The sequence below is a fragment of the Kryptolebias marmoratus genome, linkage group LG21 (genome assembly GCF_001649575.2).
Source record: "Kryptolebias marmoratus isolate JLee-2015 linkage group LG21, ASM164957v2, whole genome shotgun sequence".
NCBI lineage: Eukaryota > Metazoa > Chordata > Actinopteri > Cyprinodontiformes > Rivulidae > Kryptolebias > Kryptolebias marmoratus.
Window position 1 is genome coordinate 4,302,421 of NC_051450.1, and position 10,701 is coordinate 4,313,121.

The 10,701-nt window shown below is 42.8% G+C and overlaps 1 protein-coding gene across 1 annotated transcript in view; it reads right to left on the reverse strand.

The window, feature by feature from the left end:
- scospondin (subcommissural organ spondin) overlaps positions 1–10,701 on the reverse strand; it is a 233,202-nt gene that overhangs the window by 186,028 nt on the left and 36,473 nt on the right. The window contains 4 exon segments of the mRNA XM_037973323.1: positions 2,846–3,018; positions 3,106–3,199; positions 7,495–7,644; positions 7,723–7,832. Coding sequence (XP_037829251.1) covers positions 2,846–3,018; positions 3,106–3,199; positions 7,495–7,644; positions 7,723–7,832 — 527 coding nt within the window.

Consider the following 10,701-nt stretch of genomic DNA (forward strand, 5'->3'; position numbering starts at 1 on the left):
TGTTGGGATCCAGGGTGGTGGTCTGGGGTTTTTTGCTGCAGTTTTGTCCCTTTTCCACCAGAGGGTGCCGTGAGGGCATTCTGGAGGGCGTGGCCGGCGGTTGCCGGTCGACCGGCACAGCTGCATGTCATCTCGTCATTTGGAGGAGGATAAGAGACGGGAGCAGCCTGCGCGCCGGTGCCAGAGTGTTAACCAGTAATGGTACTACAGGCCATCTGTGTTCCTCGCAGCACAACTCTCCTCGTGAACCTTTTTTGTGACTCACCGTGTACCATTCTCCTCAGGTGACTCCCTGTGACGCCGTGGCGTTTTCTCTCACCACCGGTAACCCGAGCTCCACTGACCGCATCGACATAACTGACCTACCCGGACCCCTCCGCTGTCTGTCCCCGTCACTCCTCTCCACGGGAAGTAAAGACCCTGTCCGTCCTCCAACGCAGTCCCTCCGCCGATCCAGCAGCAGACCTCCTCGCAACCACCCTGGTACCACAGAAATCCGCCCTGGCTCAGTTCTCCACCCATTTCTTGTAAGAACGTTCCATTGTTTCGACATTTCTAGTTCCTGTTGACATCATACTCACCTCCACTTCTTTTCCACTCCAGTGAACCCGAACCCAGCTCTGTGATCGACCATCCTGATTATTAGTTATTATTTTTCCCCCAATAAATCACCTTTTTTTCTGATTCTCTCTCTCTCCGCCTGGTGTATCTGCATGTGGGTGCAAAAGTTTGAACCGAACATGACACCATCAATACATAAAGGTCAATACAGGTTTCAGAACAACATTTGCTTCTATCCGGGCCATGTGTTTTTCAGGGATGTCCTCTTATATTTTAGCAAGACAGTGTTAAACCTCATACTGCGTCCATTCCAACAGCATGGCTTTGACGTAAAAAAGGCTGGGTGTTGAACTGATCTGGCTACACATCAGACCTTTCACCAATTAGAAACATTTGGCACATGATGAAACAAAAAAAAAATCTGGCAAAGAGGACCCAGAACTGCTGAACAGCTAGAATCCTACATCTAACAAGAATGCAACTATAGTCTCTTCAAAAATTATAGCAACTCCTCCTCATTTATTTTAGAGATTTACAGACTGTTTTTAAGAGGGAATGCTTCACATTGGTAAACATGGCCCTGTCTAACTTTTTATAATTAAAAAGCATAACATTTTCCAAATTTTATGTTTTCTATGTTACATTGTAAACAAAATATGGGTTCTGAGATCTGCAAGTTATTGTATTCTGTTTTTATTTACATTCTATAAAATGTCCCAACTTTCTTCAGAATTGGGGTTGTAAATGCTAAACACTTAAAATGTATAATGGGCTGCAAAAGTATGAGTAAAGTATATTGTAAAATAATTAATTTAAAAGTTCAGTGATGTACTGTAGTATTTGGACAAACTAAGTTTTACCAGAAACAGACTGAAACTTACCATCCAATTTCAGTCTGTCAGTGATGTTACAGTAAAATATAAAATCAACAAGCCACAAAAATGTATTTTCTGGCAACCATTAATATTTTTTAGAAAAAGGAAAATTATTTTAAAAACTGAATGATTTTACTTTTGACCATGTACAAAAGCTGAAGAAGTCAACTGTGCCGTCTAGCAGTAATAGTAATAATTTCTAAGGGATCTAAACAGTAGTAATAGTAGTTCCTAGTCGGACATGTTTAAGGGATGGACCAGTCAGAGCAACAACACTGGCCTGGTCCCATTACTGTCCCTCCCCCCTACACCCCTCTATGAAGCCTGTACTCAGTCGAAGTGCACAGAAGGGTTCCTGTGTTCAGGTTACAAGCAGACATTGGAGAACTGGGACAGTACAGGTTATGTCTTCAACTTCTGCCTCTGCATCATAACTGCAACATCCAACATGGCCGACTGGTCGCTGTTTTGGTATTTTAAGAAGGTGCCAGTATGATTTTAAAAGTACAGTTTAGGTATTTTTGCTTTCCAGAGTGATTGCAGGAGATATTTGGCTGTTCAAGTGTGTTTTGTTCTGACTTGTTGAATACGGAGCAAAGTTTGATAGTATTCACACCTGTACAGCAGAGTGAAACAAGAATTATTTCAATACTTTACATTTAAAAACTGCTTTTTTCGTGACAGATTCAGCTTGCTCTGTCACCACTGCCATATTTCTGCTGTTTAATTCAAAACTCTTTCATTCATAAAAAATCCAAAACGTCACATGCAGCGATGAATTGTGGGTAAATACTTTGCCGAAGTCCGCCTGGATCCAGGCTCAGCCGAAGGCCGGATGTAGTACACAAAGGGGGCGGGGCTAAAGAGCACTCCGGAGAATTGGGACACACTACGCACTGAAACCCTTCAGCATGAACGCACATTTGAAGGACGTGAGGGTGGAACGAGGGTGGAAGTGGGAGTATTGGGACCGGGCCACTGAGATCAGTCATGAGGCTGTTTCATTCCGAACTCTGGTCAAATCTTCGTCTGTAAGTAATTATAAATATGTGTATAATGAGTATGGTGTTTAGTGTTAGAAATATTTACTTCTACTTCTGTATTTAATGATGTTTTATTTTGTTACAAATAAAACTGAGGAAAAGGGAAAGACATTGATTTTCAACAAAACTTCTGGAGTTCTTTTTTTCTTTAAGCTGTTAGCTATCTGTCGAGCTGTACATAGCTGAAGTTGTACTGTGAGGGCAGAATATAAACACTAACCTATTAAACTGCTAAATCATGAATAGTGCTATAAACAAGCAAAATCTGTCTTTTTTTCAGACCCACATAAATTGAATAAGTTTATAAATTCAAGTTGATCTTTCGTTACCTTGGCCAGCTTGTACAGCGGAACTGGTCTGGGGAGCAGGTGAATGGGCAAATCTCATCTGAACCATCACCACAGTCATCCTCATTGTCACACACCCACTGAGAGGGGATACAACGCCCAGTGTTACACGCTACCTCCGACTCCAAGCATGGAGGTGGGGGAGGAGGGCAAGCATCACCCTCACACTGCCATAGACCTTCATCACATGAACTGAATGAAAACAGTAGATTTCAATATTAGTCATCTTAAAAAATCATAATAATCACAGTTTCTTGAAAAACATTTTGACTGACAGACCAGTTCTGGCAGTGTTTGGTGATAGATGTTCCAGGGGGAAACATGGAACCCTCCCACTCACATGGACATTGACTAGGCATTATACAGCTATCACCTGTTAAAAAAAAGAAAAAAAAGAATCCTAAGTGATTTGAAAATTTAATCAATTATACATCTGTCTGACATGGACGAACCTATTGTGTATAAAATCTTTTTGGTCGACACAATTGTTAGAATAAAGCTAATGTTAAGTTCAAAACAGATGTCCTAATGAATGCTCAATAATCCAGGTAGAAAAATCTAACAAGGTTGAGTCAGGTCCTCTGGACGTGTTCTTCTTAGTTAAAACATTTTGTCTTTTATCCAAAAGATTTCTTCAGTCTGAGGAACTGCAAGCAAACTCAGCCTTATAAGCAGCACCTTTGCATACCGAATCAACCAGTTGGATGTGTCACCCAAAACTAGTTGTTCACACGCAAGAAGATTGGACTAAAGATGAAACAATTCAACTAAGAAGAAACCACCCAGAGGACATGAATCAACCTTGTTAGATTCAAAAAAAGTTCAAAGTATGCCATCAACTATATTAGGAAACTAAACCAAAATAAAATTTTCATGAATGAATTAAGACACCCCTTCTTGGGCTGCAACCTTACCACGGTGGAGGGGTTTGAGTGTCCCTATGATCCTAGGAGCTATGTTTTCAAAGCTTCATGCCCCTGGTAGGGTCACCCATGGCAAACAAGTGCTAGGTGAGGAATCAGACAAAGTGCAGCCCAAAGATCCCTTATGAAGACCAACATTTTTGGATGCAGTGTTCCCTCGCCCGGACGCGGGTCACCGGGGCCCCACTCTGGAGCCAGGCCTGGAGGTGGGGCAAGCTGGCGAGCATCTGGTGGCCGGGCTTTCACCCATGGAGCCCGGCCGGGCACAGCCCGAAGAGGATACGTGGGTCCCCCTTCCCATGGGCTCACCACCTATGGGAGGGGCCAAAGGGGTCGGGTGCAATGTGGGATGGGTAGTGGCCGAAGGCGGGGACCTTGGCGGTCTGATCCTCGGCTACAGAAGCTGGCTCTCGGGACGTGGAATGTCACCTCTCTGGTGGGGAAGGAGCCTGAGCTGGTGTGTGAGGTTGAGAGGTTCCGGCTAGAAATAGTCGGGCTCACCTCAAACGCACGGCTCTGGCTCTGGAACCAGTCTCCTTGAGAGGTGTTGGACACTCTTTCACTCTGGAGTTGCCCCCGGTGAGAGGCGCCGGGCAGGAGTGGGCATACTTGTTGCTTTAGGAGTGCTAGAGAGCGCTCCTCATGGGAACCCACTTGGTCTGCTGTGAGACTTCAACGCTCATGTGGGTAATGACAGTGAAACCTGGAGGTGTGTGGTTGGGAGGAACGGCCCCCCTGATCTGAACCCGAACGGTGTTCTGTTGTTGGACTTCTGTGCTCGTCATGGATTGTCCATAACGAACACCATGTTCAAATATAAGGGTGTCCATATGTGCTCTTGGCACCAGGACACCCTAGGTCGCAGTTCAATGATCGACTTTGTTGTTGTTTCATCTGATCTGCGGCCACATGTCTTGGACACTCAGGTGAAGAGAGGGGCGGAGCTGTCAACTGACCACTACCTGGTGGTGAGTTGGTTCTAATGGTGGGGGAGGATGCCGGTCAGACCTGGCAGGCCCAAAAGTATTGTGAGGATTTGTTGGGAACTGTTGGGATCCAGGGTTTTGGAATTGTGGGGTTGCGATCTCACTTTTTTTCCACCAGAGGGCATCCTGAGGTTTTTGCCTGGAGGGTTGGTCTACAGCTCCTGATCCAGCACACCTGCTGCTAATCTCGTCAGCTCTTATATTAGGAGGGAGTCGCCGTCACTTCACTGCCAGAGTGTCACCTATGTTCGGTACTTCAGGCCCCAGAGTTATCTTCTCTGTTCTGACTCTGTCAAGAAATTCTTCTAGTGAACCATTGTGTGCCTCTTCTTCAGGTGCTTCCTTCAGGACACTGAGGACCATCCAGAAATCAGGTCAGACTGTTGGTTCCCTGACCCTGATCCTCGTGATGCTGACTAGAGATCCGAGTTACCTGTGTGTCTAAGCAGTGGAATTCCCCACTACCCGTCCGCCCTCCAACGCCGCCTCTCCAGTCGTCGTCTTCCTCCCATCAAGCCCTGGACACCCCAGATGCCTTTCCCCCCCGGTCCGGACCCGCTCCCAACCACGTAAGCTCCATCTGACTCCGTTCCTTCTCCCTAGTCTGAAGATTCCTACTGAGCTTGAACTAACCAAACCTGTCCTCCTGTGCTCAGAAATCTGGCGTGTGCCGTTGAAAAGATCCTGGACCAAAACACTATCACTCACCTTCCTGTTTAATTTCTTAACAATAAACCTCTCACATTTAAAACCAGTGTTCTCAGTTGTGTTCTGCATGTGGGTAAGAAAACTAGAATCCAACATGACAGGAACATCTGGTGGAGTCCCCTGTGACACTGAACTTCAACTCCCACCTCCGGCAGTCCAAGCGGAATGCGGCTTGAGTGGTTGCTGAGGCAAAAACTCGGGTGTGGGAGCAGTTTGGAGAGACTATGGAGAACTAATTCCATGTGGCTTTGAGGCGATTCTGGTCCACCATTTGGCACCATCAACACTGTTTATGGTCGGGATAGTGTGCTCCTGACCTCAACTCGGGACATCGTGGGTCGGTGGTCAGAATCCTTCAAAGACCTCCTCAATCCCACCGGCACGTCTTCCATTGAGGAGGCAGAGCCTGGGGACTTTGGGTTGGGGTCTCCAATCTCTTTGGCTGAGGTCACCGAGGTGGTTAAAAAGCTCTTCGGTGGCAGGGCCCCGGGGGTGGACGAGATTTGCCCAGAGTTCATTAAGGCTCTAGATGTTGTGGGGCTGTCTTGGTTGACACAACTCTGCAATATTGCATGGACATCAGGGGCAGTCCCCCTGGATTGGCAGACTGGGGGGGTATTTAATGTTTGAGCAGGGACTTCAAAAAGCTGTGCGGGACACAACAGATTGGACATGATTGATTCTGAATATCTTCAAGTATAAAATCAATATGTCAAAACTGACATTGCCCTAAAGTATAGTATTCAGCAAAAAAAATGGTTTACCACGGAGAGCAAAACCTAAATAAACAAAAAATACTACTAAAATGTCTGTATTATTAAAGATGCAAGAATGTCTTGTATTTGTTTATTGTGTCCCCAGAAGTATCCATGAAGAAAAATAATGTGGGTCACAGCTTTACCTGAACTTATAAAAATAAAAAAACATAGGTTGGTTAGGAGGGGGATGTGGCAGGTGAAGCAGTGTGGAGAGACACAGCAGCACTGACTGGTGGAGTTTTGGGCTTGTAAGAGCCAAAAATGTCATTTTGTAACATTGTTTAATATTGTGCATGCCTTTGTATACATTTTTACATTTAGATATTTGTTTAACAGTAAGATTTTTCTGTATTACGTTTTGGTATAAAAGCGCCATCTGGTGGAGTGCTTGAGGTGTATAGAAGGGGGCAGTGAGGCAGGATAAGTTTCATTTTTGAAGGCAATATGAATGTAACGTAGTTAGCTTGGCTCAAAACTGTTTTTTGACCGTTATTTTGTGGAATGCTGTGCAAGATGGAAGAAATGTTGTGATAACCGCACAAAGAAAAGTAAAGTTCACCGTTCAGAAGGCTGTGTGGATTATTGTAAGTACTTCTTCACATCTACGACAAGTGCACAAGAGCATATTGAACAGAAACGCGTCAGCTAAAACCAAGCTAACAAACATAAACAGAAAGATATGGCATTAAAACGGAACAGATAAGCAGCCATTACAGGGCTATTTGGAGAAGCTTGACTCAACCCTGGAGAGATCAAGAAGACTTCACCGTAGCTGTAGGCACAGCTAATTTTTGTGTCTGAAATATAGCGTGCTCCGCCCATGACATGTCCAACTTTTTTTTTCAAGTCTCTTACTTTCTTGAAGTCTCTTTCTTTTTTCTAATATGAATACAAACAGGGAGTTTAAGTACTCTTATTTCTAATTTTAAAAATAATTACAAGAACTTGCTTGAGTGTGTATTATCACCCATTTAGATGGGGGTTTGTTACAAAATGTTAACATTTATATTATTCCTTAGTTGTAACGTTTTTGTGTACTTATGGCGGTGTATGGAGTGACACACTAGAGTCCACTGTGGTGGCTTAAGAAAACTATCAACAATCACACATACCCATAAACAAGAAAACAGCTTTTGAATAGCTGCTAACTGTAGTGACCACAATGCATAAAAATGTTTTGTTTTCTGGAAGACTTCTGGTGATCTTTAAAATTAAATGTTTGCAAAGAATGTTGGATGATCTAATTTATCCATAACTGAAAAGTAGGCTCACTGAAATGTTCAGAAAACTTACCATGTCTGACAGTACCAGCAGGGCAGAAGCAGCCCTCGACACAGGAAAGCACAGTACACTGAGAGTAAGAACTTTGCTGGACACTTGGACATGATGAAGTGCAAGCAGGTCCACAGGGATTGTAAATCAGTCCTTTCTCACACTGAAGAGCTGCAAACAAAAGGAAACAGAAATTACAGCATAAACGGTGGTTTGATGTGTTGGAGTACATGTGGTAGTGTGACGTACGACAGAGCTCCTGGGACCTCCAGTGGATGTAAATTCCTCTTCGGTTACACTCCTCAGCGTAGGAAGCTATGGCTGTGCAGAGACACTCGCAGTCCCCACCAGAGTCACAGCTAAAATACATCCATAGAACAAACAAAACAAAGTTCCAGTCTTGTTTCATACCAATACCAAATGAATAAAATAAATATAAAATATGCAATGTAAAATATGTCATTGCATAAATATTCACCCCCTTTAAAGTGACTGCCTTAATTCAACTCAGACAAAAAGTGCAAGCCAGGGGATGAATACAAAAGGATTTCCAAGGCCCTAAACATTCCCAGTTCTGTTTAATCCATCATCAAAAAATGGAAATATGGGACATGTAAATTTACCAAGAGTAGGTCATCCTCACTCATTGAGTGACTGTGCAAGAAGGAGGATAGTGAGAGAGGCCACCATGAGACCTGTGAGCTCTCTGAAGGAGGTACAAGCTGCAGCAGGTGAGATGGAGAGACTGAGCTACAACTGTTGCCTGGGTTCTTCACCAGTCTAAGCTTCATAAGAGTGAAAGCCACTGTTAAAGAAAAGTTTGGCAAACTCTAGTATATATTTGCAATCACTTACTTTTATTTTTTATTTAATTAGTATTAAACTGTTGAAAAATGATTTCCCTTTGACATTGATTTTTTTTGTGAAAAAGTCCAGATTATATTGACCATGATTGATTTATGACAGCTACAAAGGCATAAAACATCCAAGGAGCTCAATACTTTTTATAGACACTGTAGATGCTTTTCTGTAGGAGATGGAAAAATCTTTTCTACCTTAAGGTATTGTCTCACTGTTGGGGACTAATTGGCGAACAGCATTTACGTGGGAGTCTCTAAGATGTCGTAAAATGTTTGTGGGAGTTCCTTTTTCCTTAAATGGGTTACAAAGGCTTTAATTTTTGAACATGTTCAAAAAAATTAGTTTGACAAATTTTCTCTCAATATAGTCAGAGTTGTTGCAGGTGTCTCAAAACCTTTTAAACTTAGTTTTTGTACAATTTGGAGCACTAGAGTTGTAATTAGAGACCTGCCTGACAGAAACCATCCAATGCTACACCCCCGAAAGTGCGGGATTTAAAACTACATCAATGATAAATAATAATTATTGAAAAACTGGTCCAAATATGCCTATCTTCATTTCTTAAGTGTACTCCAGAAGATTAAACCATAAACATGAGGGCACTTGCCAAGGTGGGTACAAAATGAGACAAGGTGGTTATGATGTGGTCAACAAATTTTTGTGTGTGGCCTAAAATACAGTTTTGCAAGCTGTGCACACATAAATAGGTTTGGAATTTTAAAACGTTGAAGCTCAGAATGCAGTCACACAACTTGCTGGTCACAAATATTCTGAAGTCAGTGAGACTGCAACAGAAAATCTGCCTTTTTTTCTGCAATTCTCAGTCACCAACTATTCTCAGCCAAGTGAGATAATACCTTAATTATGGTTTTGGACAGATGACAGATTTCGATTTAGTTGTCACAAAGAATGCTCTTTTTTGTGCTAAATTGAATTTGCTTCATTTCTAGAAACCATGACAAAGCAGCTGGGTTTACATACAGAATGTACTCTTGCCTGTTTTGACTCAGAAGTTCTCAGAGACTGAATTTAGCCTGCACCTGCCTTACCTAAGTTAACATGTTAAAGTCAAACATCCAGTACAACAGCATGGCTTTTTAGTAGTGGACTACTGGTGCTGAACTGGCCTGGCTGCAGTCCAGACAAATTGAAAACATTTGAACATTGTGTTCTTGCTCTAAAACACCTGGTTTAAATGGATGACTTGTTGCCGTGCTCCTGGAGAACTTGGTGATTTGATGAGGAGGTAATTACACCATTTGAATCAGGTGTGTTGGAGCAGAAAAACCTAAAAGTCCCAGGACAGCGGCCTTCGAGGCCTGCAGCTTAACACCTCTGGTTTAGACAAACTAATAATCATTATTTCATCTTAGATGATTAAAGTATTGTTGTTGTGCTTTATCTTGATAAATCCTCATTCAAAGTAGTTACTTAAGTTCTTCCTCAAAAAAATTCCCTAACCTCTTAAGGCCCCAGAAACTCAGGCGTACTGTGCGTACCCCGTGAGCCATGCAGGCTCTGCGCCTACTGTCTGCGGACGGTTGAGACTTCATACTCGAGCGTACAGATTGCCTAAAATTCTGCCAGTCATGGCGTCACTGGATGAGGAGGAAGATATCACTTGCCTCTTAGCTTTAAAACAACAAAAGAAAAGAAGGAGCCTTTAACCCTATTTCTTCACCACCAGGACAGCCACCACACACCTGCCAGTGCTGCATAGAGAGCAGCAGTCACGCTGCGCACTGGGGCTGATTATCACCTGAGAGCGGTCCGTGTCACACACAAAACAGTTTGATGTGAACACCGTTTCTCGCCGGGCAGTTTATCGTGCGACACCAAGTTCATGTACATGGTCATAAAAATTGATCTTTGCGTTGAGTCCGCCTCGAGTACTTCCACAGAGTAAAGTACACCCGAGTATGTGGGGGCCTTTAGTCTTAGTCTTATTTTTGTTGTGCAGTCTTAATTAATTAATTAGTTTTAGTTATGAAATAATACCCTAAAGTCACAATTCACTTTCTTCTATCTACAGTGTAAAAATTATGATAAGTTTTCTGTGATCAACAAATATCATCTGTCAGATGTTTAAATCGGATAAATGGTAAGTTTAACCTCAAGATTGAACTGCCTATATGCTATATGTACATATCCTACATTGTCCACTAAAACACCTTTTTTGTTTTGTTTTTTGGGGGTTTCTTTATGTTTTATTTGGAAAAGCATATCTTACAGAAACAAACATTCTGTACATATTATAAACATTGCGAGTAGGGAGTAAACTTCTGCTAATCCGGGTTTTTTAACAATAGTCGAACAAAACATAAACCATAAGAGTGGGGGGTTGTGTGTGTGTTGGGGGGGGGGGGG